The following is a 19,578-nucleotide window of genomic DNA, read 5'->3' on the forward strand; positions in this document are numbered from 1 at the left end:
TCAGATTAGATTAATCACTTCCTCAGCATGCAATTCCTTCCCTTTGTTGCTTTGGATGCTTCTTGAAGGCTGACAATATCCAGTTCAGGAAATTGGTTTAGGAGAATGCAAGAGGGAAGCATGGAAAGTGTGAGCGTGGGAGTCTGGCCATGGAGCGGGGTCATCCTGGTCGTGTCTCCTTTCTCTCCTGTGTCTTCTGGGAAATGTTTTTTTATTATTTTTTTTTGTTGCTGTTGTCATTGTAATCGATATAATGTATTTTATACTTTTTTTTGCTAAATAGCTGAAAGTCAAAGCTACTTTATTATACTTAATGAATCACTGGAAGGTTGAAAAGCATTCAACACCCAGGTGCATACCATGGAGATTATTAGAAATAATGCAATTTTTTAAAGTGACTGTGACTCGTTTAACAAGTGTAATCATCTGTGAGGGTAAGAAAAAACCCACAGATCCCATTTTTCAAGCAATAGGTCCATATATTGCTGAATGCCTCTGCTTTAGATCATTACAGAGCTGTGGTGGTGATGTGGTGTCTTGTTGTACGTTCTCAACTGTAGCAGAGTGTTAATTAAGAACGATGTAACCTGCAACTCCAATTATTAGTCCTGTCTGTTTAGCTGGACACGAGCAGTGCCTTGCTTTAGTTACTTTGAAAGCTTCCATGAGAATGGTAAGATTAATGTTTTATTTTCACATCTGTTCATGAGACAGTTTAAAAATCCTGAAGTTTAAAATGCAATAGAATGTAAACAAAAGGGCTTCTGCTCATTTACATGTTAGCCAGATTTGCTAACTGATTGCTGTTTGAACCTAATCTACCACCTCCTGCTGCATTAGCTACAACAAACATTACATTTACATACTGATTTCTTATTTTGTTTTAATGTAAATAATCTGTAATTACAGTAAATTTGGACTTCTGTTGACATGAGCTTGTATAAATCTGTAAGTTTAAAATGGGAATGTTAATTACCTTGTGTCATACCTGTTTATGTAAAAATCAGAGCTTTTGGGGAAAATCTCTGTGTGACTGAGAAAGATATTGCATAGTGGGAAATACTGAGTGTATTTTATAAAAACTGGAATGAAAAGGAGCATTTATGTATCATTGTTTAAGAATTTACTTTTAGTGTCAAATTCTAAAATATTACTAAAATTTTAGAGAAAAGTGCTATTGAAAAGTAAAGTATCATATAAAAATTCAGAGCATTAATGCCATCACTTAACAGCAGATAGAACCAATCTCTTTTGTATGTCCAGGTCTCTTGTTAGAACTGGTCAGAGCAATGACTGTGGTCAGGTCTATTTTCTTTTGTCTGTTCTTGAACTTCTTTTTTGGGTGCAGGCAGAGTACCTCAAATGGAGGCTTGGTGCCCAAAAAACCAGGTTCCCTTGCCTCCTGTGCTGCACAGCAAGTGCAGAAACGTTCAGCTGAGGTAAAAATGTTGCAATGGCAGTGTGTATCCCCTATCAGCAAATGCTTTTGAAAGCTGGGGTTTGCAGTAGGGGAAAAATCTTCTAGTAAGAGTGGCCTACTTTAGTCCTCTTTCTAGAATTTAGTTTTCTTTTCCCATTAATTAATTCTCAGAATAATTGAATTCTCTTATCACTGGTGGCAATGAAGAAAAAGAAGGGAAAAAAATCTGTCTGGTCTTTAATGGGACCTAGAGCTTGACCCTGATTTTTTCCCCCTTTTTAATATAGCCATTTTATTTGGTAGTCAAATTATTATTGTACAAAATTATTGTATAAAATTATTGTAGTCAACTGTAATGTTTGTAGGAAAACCAAACAGCTGCAAACACTGAAGCCAAAATTTTAGGGACGTGCATTGTGTTCTGTCTTCTCAATACACTTATGTGGACCTAAAAAGAAATAAAAATAAATTTCAGCTTAGTGTCAGTGAGAAGTTTCCTTCAAGTACATTTTTCTTGTAAAATTTATCATTACCTTAATGGCTGAAATACAAATTTTGGGCAAGATATATTTTGGTCCAAGTGATTTGGGGTAATCTGCATCCCCCTTTTCTAGAGGAAGCGATTATTAGGGGGACAGACATCTCTGGCTGTGTGTTCACATCAGCCCCATCCCACTCAGGAGGGTGGGCACCAGTGCTGGCATCAGTGACCCATCAGATGTGAATCAATTCCTCCTCCCTTTGACTCTCTATTGGGCACTGTCCAAGCTTTACAGCTGTCAGACCATGTGAGATTGTGATGTAGGAGCTCCAAGGACTGCAGCACTTGACCAGTGCATTTCTCTGTAAGCAGAAGCAATGTTCCTCCTTTTGTTATTTTTCTGAAGAAAAAGTGAACAATTAACCATGCACTATATTTGCTAACACTTTCAAACCCAGTTTTTCCTCAATTTTTTCAGGCTTTTTTTTTTTTTTTTAGCCAGCTTAATTTTCAGCCTCTTTTTTCACTCTGTTTGTCGATAAATATGTGCTGAGAATTTGCTTGTTAACAACATACAGCTTGTGTTGCTTAGAAATTCCGAAAGTAGAGGTGTCAAAATTGTTAGTTCAAAAATTAAAGCTTTTAATTTTTAGGCACTTCATTTAAATTTGTTTGAAGAGTATTTTTTCCTTTCCAAAATACTTCCTGCTCTCACAAGAGGAAAACTTTTCCTATGAGCGGATGCTTTCTGTTAGCAAGCTGTATTTTGAGTTGTACTGAAGTGTGTGGATCATGCAGAACTGGAGAGACTGAGGGTTTGATCAGACTGGCCTGTTTCCTTCTATGTTTACATCAATTACAGAATGAAAACATGACTCATGTTATCAGTTAGCATCTACAGATTTTCAGATAGAGTCAAAATTAGCTGTAACAGAACCTTGTGTGAGTCTGTATGGGATCCAGAGCCATTCACATATGCTGTAATTCATGTTTTCAGAGCAATTAAATATGTCATTTGCCTCTAGTATTTGCTGAAAACAAATAAAAAATCAGAATCTGAAAAAGCACAGCAGGATATTTTAGTTGCTACTGAACATTTGCCAATAGGAAATATGGTTATGGGGATACTAAACTTAGTATCAATCAAATTAGAGTTACCTTTCAAAATAGGCATACAACTTTTCAGGACTCCTCTTCTTATTTTTTCCCCTCTTTTGAAGGACTGTTAAATATTTTTAGGCCTTTTGTAGAAGATCTTGTGGAAGTGTAGAAAACTACATGTTCAGCATTGATGACTCCAGTTACATTTGTAGTGTCTCATGCCCGTGATCATACTTAGCATTGACAATGAGTTATATTTATTTTCCATATTGGAAAACCATAAAAGACAAGAAATAGAAACACTTCACGATTTTGTTTTGTAGTATGTGATTATTGAGATGTTACAGGAGCCAGATTAGGTTTCCAAGTGAAGATATTTTTGTAAGGTGAATTTCCCTGAGATGTTAAGGCAAATTGTGTCTCTCTTGCTAAAGCATCCAATGAGTATTGTATGAATTCCTTCCCATCTGAGCAGCAAAACAGCAGATCAGTAATTCCAGGAGTTAAATCTAACAAAGCAGGTCTCAATTGATATAGGAATCCTTCTTGTCTTCTTGTATCATAAGATGCAGCTGTGCTGATCTGCATTCAGAATTTTTCCTTTGCTGCTAAGAGGAATGGCGTGTTGAAGTGCTACAGAATAGTGAAAATGTGAAGGAAAAATCTATAGTCTGTCATTGTTTTAAGTGTATGTGATTAAAAAAAAAAAAGATAATTGAATAGGCCCAATTAAATTAAATATGCCGCTGAACAAGTCAAATCTACATAAATATTGTTTAGAAACCCAAGCTGTGGTACAGTGTTCTGCAGTTTTGTAGCATGTGTAAGACTGCACACAGCCATAAATGCCATGTCTATAAGAGAAGTCCTACCTTCTACTTTGAAAAGTAAATAGCTGCATAATTTTGTACCTAATTAAGCAGTCAGGATGCCTTTTTAATATCCAGATGTTTTACTATTAGGAAAATTAGAAAGAAGATACAGTTGGCCTGTTTAAACTGAATCTTAAGATTTTTTTTAAATTTAATTTTAATGTATTTTTTTTTTATTAAAACTTCTGTAAGGTACATTTAGAACAATGTGAGCAGAACTAACTTTTCTAAATGTTCAATACCCACACGAGAAATTTTGCTCTGGTTACTTTTCCAGTTCTAATTAGCTGGGTTTATGTGCTTTAAATGAAACTAAGCAGAAGAATTTCCATTTGATTTCTGCTTCAGGTAACCCTAGAGAAGCAAGAGCATGCTTTGCCTTGTTCTACTTACCATCAGCTCTTAATGTGCATCATAGCTTGATATTTGGTCTGGCCATCAATATGCTGACAAGCCTATTATTAATGGCATTAGGAGTGCTAAATACACCTGATGTTTGTGAAGATAATGGGACTCTCTCCATTTTGAACATACTTAACATTAGAAGAGCTTTAAAGGCTGCAGTCACCTTATTAAGGAAGGAGTTCAGGAATGGCCTTTGGTCATTCTCAGCATGTTTCCTTGCATTTAAGAGTGAAAAGAGAGATGATAATGTTGTGCCTGGACTTGTCCATGAGGAGTTTAGGGTACCCTGGGGTTTTTGCATCTAACTGTAAAACAAGCTATAACATGCTTATCCCTGATTTTCCTGTTTTTCTTTCAACCATTTCAGGACCCTGCAGGAGTCATTAAATCAAAACTTCATGCTGATTGTCACCCATCGAGAAGTCCAGCGGGAGTACAACCTCAACTTCTCAGGAAGCAGTACCATTCAGGAGGTGAGTGCTGCTTCACAGCTGAAGAATAAATGTAGCTCATTATAGCTAATGCCAGCTCTCTTAAAGGGGGTTTGCACAGTCTTGATAGATATTCCTGTATTTTATTGGTCTTTTTGATTTTCATCAGCTGAATCATCAAGATTTGCTGTAAGTTGATTAAAGAATTCGGGTAGAAAAAGTTGATCTATTAAATGATGCAGAAAGGATGTTTCTTTTTGTATTGTAGTACAATACAAAATACACAAAGAGACTTTATTGAGTTACTTAAATTGCATTTTTCTTGAAGCCCCTTGAAGCTCCCTCTGTCTTTCCTTCTTTTAACCAGCTCCATCTTCATTTTGTAGGCACCTCAGCCATTGTGCTGGTTGCTGTTGGAGTGCTGTTTAATTCTTACTGGCCTGGTAGCCAAGTGGTTTTGTGTGTAATGGACAATGCTGCCGTTCTGTGGAATGGCCAGCAAGGGGTGATATTGGAGAGAACTTCGGCAGAATTAAGTCCTAAAGGAACAAATATCTCTGGTGTGACTCTGGACTCTCTGAATTCAGAATCAGCAGTCCCTTGCATATTTTCAAAACTCTTTTCCAAGCCCAAAGGTTGTTGTCTAGTGCTCCATGGTATATCTAATGCCAGATGTTGTGGATGTTATTTTCCATATAACCCACTGCCTTCTGGAAACTTGACAAACAACCTAGAAATGTGAATCTTCAGAATTCACATTACAAAATATTAAGATTAAATGTTTGCTTTTCAAATTAAATGTATGTTTGCTATTATTGGTCTGGCACTTCTCACAGTCTTTTAGGGTTGAATAGATTTTATTGAAGTTTTTCGTGTCACATGCTGACATGGTAGGCAGAATTAATTTAAGTTCTGTAATATTAGCTATGGGAGTGGTATCTTACACAACAACGAAAAACTGTTTTCATTGTGAATCCTGTTATTCTTAAGAACTTAATTCTGATCTTTCCTCTGTGTGAAAGCCTGTTTTCTACTTCTTATGTTTAGATCTACTATAGTTAGTTCAGTTTTGCCTTTTGTGGTAATACAAATAAACAAATGTACCTGAATTGGTTTGACTTTCGAGGGGCTGAGCTTTGACTCTCTAGAATTATAAAGAATTTGAACATTTATGGAAATAAATCATCCAAATATGTGGCTTTAATTTTAAAATGGTGAGATTCTAGAAGAAAACACATACGCATATATTTTTGGTTTTTGTTTGATTTTTATCAATGCTGTGCCATTTACTTCTTTGCTGGTAGGTCTTACCTGGCTTAAAGAAACCAGAAATCTGTGACAGGGGGATCTAGGCTGCCTTTCTGAAGTTTTCCTGTTTGTTGGTAGTGGCAGGTTACAGTCATCAGGATGCCATATGAAATCAACATAATTTAAAAGTGAATTACAATTTTTCCCTTAAACAAACAAAATAAAAACCCAACCAACGCGTAACCAGCAGGAGCAGGAAACCTTTCTTTGCCTTTCCTGTATCTGAGTGTCACACCCAATAAGAGTGTATAAAATTGTAAAGACCAATTCAGAGGCTAAAATGAAACGAGCTCTGTGGCCCTTGTGCAGCTGATGCTGAACAGGTGAACGTGTCTGCCTGTGCAAAGGCTCCTGGAAATCCCTGGGGATTTGGCTGAGGTAAAAGGGTTGGTGAACATTTGTCTAATTATAGAAAACAAGCACTGTTTTGAATGTTAACTCCCTAATGGCTTCTTAATTTAATTTTTTTTTCTTTTAGCATAGAGTAATCGTTGTAACAAATCTAGGCAGTCCTTGTGGTTTGGAGGAGTCGATGGTATCGTTCCTCATTTCTTTTGTCTCTGTCCTCTCCAGGGACTGTTGGATTTTTTTTTCTCTTCACTCTCTTGTTCACACTTTAACAAATTAATAGTTTACTTTCCTCCTGGTGTATTTTTGTAACGGTGGAGAGACTCAGTGATGCAGTTGCCAACCACAAGAGGGCAGGAAGGACTATTCAATTATTACCTACAAATGCCGCTCAGTGTTTTCAAATTAGCTTCTGGTATATTAACAAAAAGGACTATAATGGCCAAGTTATTGTTTGATTTACAGATAATTGGCATATTGCAGGGAGGAGACTTAATTTCACCCTTTTAAATTAAACAGGGAGATTTAAAAAGACATAAAATATTCATTAATGTTCAGTGATTATAAAGCAGTGGCATATATTTATTCTACCTTTATTACTGTTTCGATGGGAAAATACAGCAAATATTTCAGAAATCGACTTGGCCATACTGACAAGTTGAAATGTTTAAGCAGTGTTAATGCAATCTACTCACACGCCATATCCTATGCAGAAAGATTCAAAATGACTACATCAATTATTAAAAGAAATATTTAAGATTCTAGAAATGTTCTACTTCTTGCCACAGTTGGGTGCAACTGTCTCTCAAGGGCTGCTGTTTCAGTGTGCTGTTGTTATTAGTACTGTGAATTTTAAGGAATAGATATTTTTTCCCAGGGTCTCAAAAACCCCCCAAACTCACACCAAAAACTCAACCCAACCACCCTTTCAGAAGGCAGAAATGTTTTGCAATTTGTTAAATGCAAAATCCAGTGAGCTCACAACTGCGGTTTCCTAAACTACTATTGCTGCAGTTCTCTGGTTTTTTTTTTTTTTTTTTTTTTTTTTTTTTTTTTTTTTTTTTTTTTTTTTTTTTTTTATTGTTTAGAATGCATGTTTAATAGTAAATGGGATTTGGATGATTTGTTTTTTCAAAGAAATCATGGTGTTTAATGGGGAAACTGTGTGACAAAAATTATCTGAGAGAAGCCTGATGCCGCAGTGCTCATGTCTGCTTTCAAAATTTATTGCGTATTGTTTTAATAGTTGCATTTTGGATGGTACTTGAAAATGCCTTTTCTTTTTTTTAACATTCTTTATCCAAATAATTAACTCTTTAGGTATTAAGATCTGATTTCTCATCTTAAAAAATAGAGGTTACATTCAGTTATATTGTTTTGTGATCATGAATTTATACAGAATTTTTGGAAATGAAATAAAAAATTAAAAGGAGCTTGTCAAAAATTCTGTATATTTGATTTAAATTTTTTTTAGTTGTGTAGAGGAGTAGTTAACTTGGAAAGATGATAATAATAACATGATGGTCTAAATTGTGAATTAATCTGTGTCACAGGTTTCTGACATCTGTTTGTTCTTGTAAAATTGCAATATTAAATTAATTCTGGGCAGATACTGGTCTGGGAAATATCACGGTTACTTTTTTCCATGATCTGCATTTTAAATTGGAAACTGGTAGGTTTTGTGCCAGTTAGGAGACTGTAAATTAATACATTTCCAGTGTATTAGATGGCTAAATAAAGACAATTTGACAATTTGAACGCCTAATACAAGACTAAAAGGAGTTTTCTGTCTGAAGACTTGTTCTTTATTCTGCTAAGATAATTTATAGAGGCTGTTTGAAATTGGAGAGACTTTTTTTAACTTTAGGTTTGAGAAGCTCTGTGCTAAATTATTACAAGGCATTGCAACACAAGGTAATTTCTTTTCTATCCTTACCAACTTGTTCTCATTTAGAAATGAGCATTTCTGCTACTTTTCATTTTTGCCAGTTGTAGTTTCATTATTTGACAGAAATGAAGGAAAGCCTTTTTCAGAAAGGGGAATAGTTGAATGTGTGTTAAAAGCAAGTTCGTGTTCTGATCCTGGAGTGGACAAACTAATTTGTGAAAAACTTAATGGACTTGAGTTCTTGTCACAATAATGCGCTCTACACTTTTTGTTTTAATTGGTGACACAGAAAAAAAAAATCAAACATTTTTAACAAACTGAATTGCTCCATTAAAACAAAGACTTTACATTTGTCTATTTTACTCTTTTGATACAGACTTTGAAGCCTTTTTGTGATCCCCATGTGCAGGATTGCAAAAATATCCAGTGTACACAAGCTGTGGCTGCTAAAGGGTGGATGAGTGATATATGCTGGACCCTCAGTCCTTTCTCAGATTGGTGATCTGATTTTGTAACTGCTGGAAATTCCAGTTGAGAATACTATGTAGAGCATGTACTGGGCACTAGAATTCTTGGTAAAACATCAAATCTGTGCAAACAATGCAGAGAAGATGGCTCTTTAAATACTGGCTGCCTCTGCCGAGCTGCCTCTGCTCTTTATTCCCTTCCCTTAGCCAATAACTTAAGCAGAGGCTGCCTGCTCAGCATCCCTGTCACCTGTGCTAGGTAATATATTTGTTCTCTGTTCCCTACAGACTCACTGGCTAAGGTGGAATATGGAAAGCAATGTATCCAATAGCCCTCGAGGCAGGAGGAGGAACTATTTGTGCACACAACTGCCTGGGCTGAGATAAACTGTAAATTCTGTGTTGACAGACCCTAATCAAATCCTTTGTGATGAATTTCTTTAAACTTTTTTCGTGAGTGGATGAATGTTAAACAAGATGCAAAATCACTGTTATGAACATGCAGGCAGAAGCCTCATTTAAAAGGCCTAAATAAATGTAATATATAAATATAGGTAAGCTGATGAAATACCTGCAGCAGGCAAAAAAATAATTCGGCTGAAGGTCTTGTACCTTTTTTCAGATCTGTTTTTTGGTGTTTGAACAAAATATTTTCAAGACAGTTGTTGCTGAGTGAGATCATTGAAAGTAAACATCAGACACTGACATGGAGACATGAAATGCATATATAAATAATGTTACTCTTTTTAATGCTGTAGCAAAATAATTACAATAAAATACATTTACCAGAAATAAACATACCCAAATATGGTACATATATTAATAGTTTCAGAAACAGTTGTTTTATGTTTTGACATTTTGTACTTGCTTTAAAATTATTGAAAACGACTGCTGCAATAAACATCAGTAACTAGCACTTTTTGGATTTAATAGGAGGTGCACAAACATTCTATTGTTCAAATACTTCTAGTATCAGACACGCTATTAAAATACATTGCTATGCTTATTGTACTTGAGAGTCCTATGTTTTTTGTGAAATTTGAACATTTAGTTTGCTTTTTAAAGAAATCTGTCATATTGCAATTATACTCAATTTATAGCGAGTCATAACAGCAGTATACATAATTTAAACATCACTGTGATAGCCTCAGTGTTCTGCAGTGGTAAATGAGGACCTGCTAGCAAGCCAGGCTTTGACTTGTTCAGCGAGGAGAGAAAAATCTATTTTTAAAAAGCTAAATCAACTTCTTGATTTGGTTTTTTGCCTCGGTATTATAGAAAACTGGCATATTCCTAAAGTAAAATGTCTTTGCTGAAAAAAATCCTTGGTAAACTTTTTGTAAGTGATCGTGTGTTGGGAATTATATGAAGTTCCTTGGGAAATAAAGAGAAAATACCTTTTAGGTACCTGTTCAACAGTGATAACTTTATTAGGCACTTAAAATATCTTAATACCTGACTGAAGAGATCTGTTTCGAAGATATCCTACTGGAAAATATATGTAACTATTTTTCTTTTTCTGCAACAGAAACAGCAATAAGAGATAAAGAAAGGGCACTACTTCTCACTTAATTATGAAACTTAATATATTCTTGACAGAATATGTTTCATAACCTGTAATTTGATTTTGCTGGGTTTGGACGTGCATATCATTAAAGAAACGATCTTCAGTTATTAAAAACTAGTAAACATGGACATTTTTATATGCAAGAAAAGGCAGAGAGTAAATAATTGCACTGGTGACCAATACTGTAATAATCCTGTTTTACAATATGCACTTGACAGGTTGTAATAGTGCTAATTGAAGAGACTAATTCACACTTGCTTCATTCTATTCAAAGGCAAAATCAGCAGCTTGTTTTGCTTTTGACCAGATGGTCCTGATGAACACCTACTGTGCACTTTAAGTGCTTTACTAGAATTACAAAGGCTGGGGGCTGCATCCGACTCAAAATGATTTGAGAAGAGAAAAAAACCTCACTGCTCAATGGATTTGGTGCAACTAAATTAATTCTAGTGGACCCATTACACATTGAGCCCCCTTTTCAAAGTGCTGAGCCTCCTCGTTTGTTCTGTAGCAATGAGAAAGTGAAAGGCAGATTACTGCAAACAGAAATAAAAAAAAAGTGCTGTGAAAAGGAGAAAAGAGGCCTTGAAGCCTTTTCATATCATTTGGGTTTTTCAAGTGCGTTATTTTTGGGGAGGGTGGATGTATGAAAAGCCAATTGGAGTTTTTTTTGTTTTAAAGTGCGCTATTTAAGTACTATGAATATAAAAGCAAGAGCAACAGTTGACTGAGTTTACTGTGGTAAAGCTTTGTGTCCAAGGATGAATCAAATTCATTATAGTCAATGCTTTGTATTTTCATATGAATGTAGGGTTAGTTTCACAAGACTGTGTCTGTTTAGGATAATTATAATTTAATATTTTCCTTTCATAAAGTTATCACTGTAGTTTATCTAAAATTTGCTGAAAGCGAGGTTTTTTCCCTTGCATAAATTTAGAAGCACCCAGAGAGTTTAAAACTGCAAAGGAAGCTGTTTGATTTGCAAGGGAAGGCGAGGCAGGTTCCAATAGCACAGATTATTATAACTAATTAGAAGTTACACATCTGTTAACGTTCAGTTTGTCAGCACTCAGTTTAGTGTGTGTGTGTGTGTTTATATCTCTTCTTCCTTTCTCTCCTTCTCTGTCTCTATTCCCCTCCATCCATAAGTGTGAGTTGGGTTGGAGAGAAACTCTCAAAGGATAAGGATCAATTTATTTGAATTTGAAAATAATGAGGAGTCATTGTTATAATTTTGGTTATGGCTTTGGCTCTGTAAATGCTCAGTCATGTGAGTTGTCCTTATTTTAGAAGTAATCATGTTGAATTGAATGGCTTTGCTCATGTAATTTAAGGATGCTAAGGATTTTGAGGATCAAGACCTAATTTAAAACCTCGAATTTTTTAAAAACTGCAATTAAAACCATCGCTTGCTATTCTGATTTTGAATATTTGCTGTGTTTTACTTTCCGGTTGCTGAATTTTTATGCAAGGCTTCTATCATAATGCTAGCTATTAAAAAGGTGTTAGCATGAAATGACAAGAAAACCTAAGCAGCTTTATGGACATATTAAACAGCTCTGTCCCCAGCTCCTGTGCTATTTAGAGTGGGAAAGCAGCACTCTGTAGCTAAATAGCACAGTGCTGTTATCTCTGTGAATTATGTTTAGTTGAATAACAAATGAAAAATTCAAGTTAGCATTTTTTTGCAATTAAAAAAAATTAATTTACAGCTTGTAAATTAAAGTGGTTTAGAACATGGTTTAACCTTTCTATCCTGTGTTAACTATAATATGATCACTTCTATTATTGCATGATATACACTTATATTAAAAAAACACATTCGTTGAATTGCTGATTTGTTTTCAAACAATGAAATTTGTATTTGTGCAAATTATAGTAGGCACAGTGTTCTCTCATGTTTTCTCATCAAACAACCCAATTATACTTATAAATAGTGAGGTGCTAATGAACTGTTGTTCTGGAAAAGTTGATTTTTTTTTTTAACTTGGGTAAGAAAGGAAACACTTCACAATTTTAGAGTGCTTGCTTGGTGAGAAAATATTTGAAAATATTTTACTTATGTAAATCATGTTGGTGCTATCACTTTTAAATACACAACAGAAGCTAATCTAAAATCCCCATCAGTTCATATGGAGCGTAACTACATGCTTGACATTGTAAATTGCTCACTTAATTGGGAACTGGGGATTTACTTATATTCATTAAGTTACAGAAGTTGTTTCCTAAGAGCTGATATTTCAGCTTGAAGTTTATCACTGCATTCACTGAATAGAAAGAGGTAATTTTTTGGATAGTTGTGGGGAATAAGGATATTTAAAGTAGTGTTTGTGGAGTTACAACACTAAAATGGTCAAAAGTATCTTTAAGCAGCAGTGTAATGATAGTGCTGCACTATGTCACTTTGTAATTACTATGCAAAGAAAACACTCAGTTGCTGTTCCAACTGTGAATTAATAATGTTTGTCCCATCCATAACGTCTTAGTGACACAGGCAGCATCTCTATAGTAAACCTGTTTTTAAGGTTTTTCAGTTACGTTCCTATATCTGTGTAAAACATAAATTTGAAAAGTTATCCTTTTGGTTTTGTACCAGGAATTGTGGGCATAAATTGGAGAGCCTTGCACTCATTTAAAGGATAAAATGGCCTCATAATCACCCACAAGAAATCCCTGTTACTGTTTTTAAAAAGGGTTATAGCAGCTCTGGGCAAATATTTGCAATAAGTGGCAAAATTTATGCCTTGCTTTGTGGTAGTTGCGTGACCAGACAGTGGGGCATAGGATTGTTTTCAGGTTTTTACAGCTGCAGGGAAAAAGCATCTGTTCCTAGAAAAGCCTTCATTGTTTAATTTTGACACTGACTTTTCCATGCTGCTTGTACCAGTCTCTGGATTAGGTGCCACTAAGATAAAATTTGTTTTAAGTTGCTCCCAAATGCAGCTGTCACTATACACAGCCTTGTAGCTTAGGCAAAGGAGACATAATCAAAACAAGCATTTTTGTGCAAGGTCATTTGTTAGATTGGGAAAGCTCAGAGGAGGAATTTTGACAATATTGTATCTTGTGAGTAGCTTGGCTATTAGCTCTTGTGTTTGTTTAATAATTCTGGTGATCACTAACGTATATGACTGTCTCAGAAATAATGAAAGGATTTCTTTTAACTGCACTGCTTTTCTTTACATATACTTTATATTAAATTTCTTTTAATTGAGCAGTTTCTGTGGTATTCAGTTACATACATCCCATGTATGTTTATTTGTATCTCTGTATCTCTACAGTGAAATGGGATGATTTACAAAAAGCAGGGAAAATTGACATTTTTGAAAGGGCTTCCATTTCTTTCCTTCAAAGTTTCCAGTGAATTAAAAATGAAAGAGCACTTCATTTTTTGTATCCCAGAGTTGTGTTAATTTCTACCCAGCTGGTCTCAACTGATTGATACAAAGCCAAATTTGTGACTGCCTGCATTACAAAGTCTGTAATTTGCTAATGAATTATGATAATAATCTTTCATCACACATGAAAGATTTAGACAAACAATTTACTAACTATATAGTTTGATCACAATTTTTGGGTTTGTACCAAGCCTCAAATCTACTTTTATTTTTCCCTGCCTAGATTAGCAGACCAAAGTGAACTTACTCTTACCTTGTTTTGAAAGCAGTGATGCTGGAAGTTACATGGGGATGATGATGGATGGTGGAAACAACACAAACTTGCAGTGTAAATATCCATATTTAATGTACAGACAAATCAAACTGCCCAGTTTCCAACTAGAGGAACATCGCAGTAGGCATGGCACAAGAAATTATTTGAGACTCCATCCACTGTTTTGGGGACATAGAAATAAATAAAAAGAGGCTACAGATGTTTCTCAAGTTCAACCTCCTCCGGGTATGGTGGAGGCAAACTAATTAAAGCACAGCTAGACAAAGCCTTAGGGACAAATAGGCTTAAAAAGAATGGAAGGGAAAACCAGATCTTTCAGAAGAGGAGCAGCTGCCACAAGATCTGTCCACTTCAGTGAAGTTTGGGGTTACCTGCATGTCAGATCAGCAGAGTTGATTTTGAACCCTCTAAGGACCCTCTGAGGACAATGTTCCCAGGACATGAGCACACCTTAAGTGTCTTCCTGTATGAAATCTGCCCGTTTTTGATCAGATCATCCATCTTCTGACCAAAGATTAATTCCCAGTTTTGTAGAACTTGCTCCTGTACACAGGAAGGAGAGGAGCTCAGTGTTCAGTGCCCTCTTCTGTTTCACAAGATCAACAGAGCTTGCAAAAAAAACCACCTCAAAAACCCCAATTGATAATTTTTCTGCTTTTTTTGAGCTCAGTAGGATGAGTTTAAGTAGGCAATGTTTTGATGTCCACCCTAGGAAAAGAATCAACCAAGCAAAAACCCCACAAGACCTAGCATGTATGTCCAGTGTTGCCATTTTTATGTGGATTAAACTATTGGCCTTGGTGGTTTCTGGCTTGATGTGCTTCTCCTCGGACCATGAGTGACCCAAAGCAGCTTGTTTCTCACTCCAAAACCACACGTGTATGACTGCTCCAAACAAAATCACACTGAGATTCCTGCTGCTGCTGTTACATAAAGCACTGTTTGACTGCTGAAAATATTTTAAAAACCAAGGAAACAGGTAGTAAAGTAGGACAACCAGCAATGTCAAGAAAATGCCATCCAGAGCAGGGTCTGGTTATGTGGCCCTGTGAAAAGATCAGGAAAATAGCTTTGGGGTGGATGCTGCCTGGAAAGGGGGTTAAACTATGACCAAAGACTTTTTGTTGTTGCTTTATTATGTTGTTTGTCCTCATCGTATTTAGCGAACTAGAACTTTATGGATAACCAGGAATGTACTCATGAATCACTTCTTACTGCATCAGGTTAAAAAGAAGAATTCTTAAGTTTGGTTAGAAGGCAGTATTTTTTTGGTCAAACTTTCTGATTAATGGAAAGTGCAGAAAAGTGGGGAGGGAGGTGTTAACAACAGAGATTTGATGTACTTGACTCTCACCACTCCTTTGTCCCATGGAAGGTGATTCTATCTGGTAGCTGTTACCTGGTACTTTCTGATACCCGGTAGCTCTCTTGGAAATTATGATGTTACTGTAATTTGGAAGTGCAGACTAGCTGAGGACCTTCACAATATTGGAAACAAATAACCATTTAAAGGAAAAAAGGGAAAGAGCAGTAGAAAGAGCAAGGATTTTTTACTGTTTTTCTAAAATTTCTCTATATATGAAGAGAGATCTTCCAACAATTATGTAGTAATAAAACAGCAGAAAGTCTGTGTGGTATCACATGACAGAGCTGTGCATACCTTACTCCAACCCCAACAACCCAAGGACTGACTTAATTTCAGTTATTTTGTTCAGTGTCAAGGCACCCTAAATATCTCTGCAATTTCTTTTAGGAGAAACAGACAGGTTTTGTATTGGTCTTATTTCACTCATTTCTCATGACAATCTACCTTTTACTGAACTCAGCAACTGTAACACAGTGACTCTTATTTAAGAAACATTGTGAGCTGGTGTTTGTGTTCTGTTACTAAGTTCTCTGTAACTGTAAGCTGAATTTCAGTTCAACATCTCCCCTCTGTGTCTTCTGTTTGCACTTACTCACAAAGTTCCTCTTTTAAGGCAAGAAGGACTTATTCCTGAATAATTCAAAACTGGGGAGTGTAAGAAGTGCTTGGATTAATCTGCGGAGGGTTTTGTGTGTTGACAATTTCACCTATAACCAACAGTCTCTTTCACCCACTCTGCTTAAAAGGTCTTGGCTCTTTTTTATTCTTTGCATTGACCTTGGGCTGGCAGAGAAAAGACCAGACTGCAGCTGAGAGCTCTGACCACAGGGCAGCCTAGGCCAGGACTAAGGCAAACAAAATGGAGAAGCTCTGACATTCACAAAAAGCAGCAACAGAAGAGTGGAAGAGGACACTTTTTTTGTAGTGCAAAGCAATACAGTGAAACTTCTCACCCTGACACAGAAGGTAAACTGCTAAGTCAGGCATGTCCACGTTAATTTTTCAAGGATGGCTCTTGTGAGGCCAGTGGAAAATATGAAAATTCTCTAGATCATTCTGTGAGGTTTGGGGTGAGCTGAAAGTTTCTTTTGTGGTGAACTAAGAGCAATAGACAGGTGAAACTTGAATTGCTGTGGAGATGCATTTACTCTCCTCCTTAAATCTTCCTACAGACCAAGTTGCAGTTCACAGCTCTGGCTGCATTAGCACAGGGCACAGTGCACTAAGAGGTCTGCAGAGAAAACCTGTTTGTGGAAAAGATCTCTGATGTTTATCTATTTTGGCATTTAAACAGTGACCATTTCTAGCTGGTCCTGTGGATCAAATGTTTTCTTATTAATTGAAATCTCAAAATCGTGCATCTTCTCTTTTACTTTGGTTTGCCTGCTCAGACTGTTTCATATTCCAAGCTGAAGTGTGCAGTAAGTTGGAGAGGTGGGAGGCTCAGGATTAGGAGTGTGTGTTTGAAGTGAAACACTAATGCAATTCCATTTTACAAGGGCTGGATCTACATCAGTCCCTTGTTGCAGATCAGTATTTTCAAATCCTGCAGCATTGGGAAGCCTCCATTGTAGCAGCAACAGTGTAATTTAAAAAATAATTCTCTAATCAGAGGTGGTAGAATTCTTCTTCAATAGGAACAAGTAAATGAAAGATTGAGTGGAAAGTGCATGAGCTGGATGTTTTCAACTCACTGCAGAGTAGCCATGCAAAGAGTCACCATGAGCAGCAAGACAAGCTTTTAAAATATCCAAAAAGAAACAGTTTCCCTATTAGAGAACTACATTAGCATTATGTTTGGTTAATTTTCTTTCTTAAGATCAGGTTGAAGTGAGGAACAATAAAACTTGGAGATTAAATGTTTATTCTGCAGCCTAAGTGCAAACTGTTTGAAGTGTAGGATAATTTTAGCTGAGTCTGAAATAAGCATCTGTTGTCTCATGACGTTGGTATCAGATGAGAAATGAAAATCAATTTCAGTTCTCATTTTGTTCTTTTGCCTCGTGTCAGTTTTTAGATCAGATCTAGGATCACTCAGATATGACTTATAAAATCTGACAGTCACCCAACTGAATTTTTAACTCTGTAGGTCCTTTTGCTTGTTTAGTCAACAGTGTCTTTTTGTTTTCTTTTTTTATCTTCTTTTGAAGGTTTTTTTCTCTATTTCTTTAATTTTTTTTGGTTGTTTACATATGTGTTTTCTTTTGTACTGTTTTCTCATTTCTGCCTTTCATCTTCTGTTTTATTGACTTTTGCAGGTTTTAATGAAAACAGTTTTAAGAATTTCTTAATTTCTACTTGTTTAAATGAGATCTGGCCTAACTTTTCTAAATACTATTTTCTACTTATGATGCAGTACAGAAAAAAAATTCTGTAAGTCAGAAAGTTTTGAAATATGCTCTTCTTAGGCTTTTTTTTTCAGAATCCTCTTGTGTTGAATTATACCTGAAAGCTGTTCTTGAGTGTCAGTATAGTGCACATTAATATTTCAGAATTTTCACTAATTATTATCTGAATATGAAATGTAAGTTCTTTCTATCAACTAAATTTTTTACTGCCGGTGTTAATTGTCATAGTTAAAAATATTACACATTCTTAGGATTTAGACAAGAAATTTTTTTTACATTTTTGATGTCATTTTGTTGGTATATATTTTATACACTGAATTTGCATAACTATGAGTATTCTTGTGGTTCAGAGGAAAAGCTGTTAGTATGGATCTGTCAAATAGTTGTTTTATTAATTTATTCTCAAGGAAAAAGCAGAGAGAGTAGCTGAATATGTAAATGATCAGCTCGTGATGCTATAACTTGTCAAATAACCATTGATGCAGTATAGCTGAGCAAACTGTTTCAGTGTGTGCATATACAGTAGGTATTTCTCTCCAAATTAATATTTGCATTTGAAATATGAGTGTAGTGCAAATACATGAGAAGTATATAACAATTAATAATATTTTGTGCTTGATGTTTACATATTATGTGCTCTGTATTTTAATTCTGAGTGTTATCTGCTTCTTTAATAATTTTGAATTAGTCTTCCAAATATATTGATTTAAAGGGATTTATTACTTAATTATTAAGGTTTGATAGGTGTTTATGTCCTTGAATCTGGTTAGGTTTGGTCAGTAGTTAGTTGGCATTTCTTGAGGTTGCCATTTTGATTTCGCAGGGTTTTTTTGATTTCATGTAGCAAATTGTTACCTTTATTACAATAATGAGTAAGTAAAAAAGGCTGGCATGTTCTTCAAGGTCTTAGTGTCCCCTCAGGGATTTCTTTCCATGATGACTTTCTTCTTCAACCAAAAGGGCTTTGGATCCATCCTTTGACTTTGGATGTTTCCACAGACAAAAAAAGCCTTCTCTGACTTTTTAAAGGCTCTTTCTCAATTCCTTGCATTCTTTTGTTCTCCCATTTGTGAATCATTGCCAGCTTACTTTAATGCAGTTGGAGTAAGATGAAAAAAGGTCTGTTTTGCACTTTCTTCTTTGACTGCTTGACAATTTAAGTGTAATATTAGGAATTTCTAGAAAGTAATACCTTGATAGATTAGAAATTACTAGAAAGTTTAGTGTTCATATCACGAATAGAAACATGCTCACACTATTAATTTCTCTAATCATGCTATTCATATTCTTCCACTTTAAAATTGACTTGTTGGGGTTTTCCTTTCAGTTCTTTTTCCAGTGTAGTGATAAATGTCACTGTTCTAGAAAAGATGTAAGAACACTCTACCATATAATGTGGTTCATGGTATTTTGGAGGAGTTCAGTGTTGCAGCTGTGGTTCTGTCCTCTCAGGGAGTGGAGTGAGGGATTTGGAGCAGTGTTGATGCAAAATAAATGTAGCTGTATTCCCAAAATGCACCTTATTTTGGTCATTTTATAAAAAATGAAGACCTTGTAGCATCATAATTTGAAGGCCAATTCTGCCTCAGAAATAGGATGTAGTTCCCACAAAACTGTTGCTGTTCTCTGGAACTCGTGTCCTGCCCTCCTTGTAGAGGTGCTCCCACAGCTTGAGGGTGGGAGAGGGAGGAGGAGAGGCTGACCTGTTCTCTCAGCAACTCTTTGCTCTTAGCCTTCTGTTTTGGATCCTAGCTGGGAGTCAATGTCATTTTACAGCTGCATTTAACTCCCTGACACCCTGCTCCCCTCTTCCTCCCCTCGTGCTGCTTTGAAGGCAGCCCCTGGGGTCAGTGCCAGCCTGGCTTGTGCAGGAGCTGAGCCACTGCTCAGAGAGGGAGCCTGGG

General features: G+C 35.9%; 1 protein-coding gene across 4 annotated transcripts in view; it reads left to right on the plus strand.

Annotated features, from left to right (window-relative positions):
• The window catches only part of FAF1 (Fas associated factor 1), a 148,461-nt gene that overhangs the window by 42,337 nt on the left and 86,546 nt on the right, over window positions 1-19,578 (plus strand). For all 4 annotated transcript variants that reach the window (XM_083867859.1, XM_083867862.1, XM_083867860.1 and 1 more), the window contains exon 7: window positions 4,647-4,752. In XM_083867859.1, the coding sequence (XP_083723985.1) occupies window positions 4,647-4,752 (106 nt within the window). The remainder of the gene's footprint in view (window positions 1-4,646; window positions 4,753-19,578) is intronic.

The sequence above is a fragment of the Zosterops lateralis genome (assembly GCF_965231275.1).
Source record: "Zosterops lateralis genome assembly, chromosome: 9".
Classification (NCBI taxonomy): Eukaryota; Metazoa; Chordata; class Aves; order Passeriformes; family Zosteropidae; genus Zosterops; species Zosterops lateralis.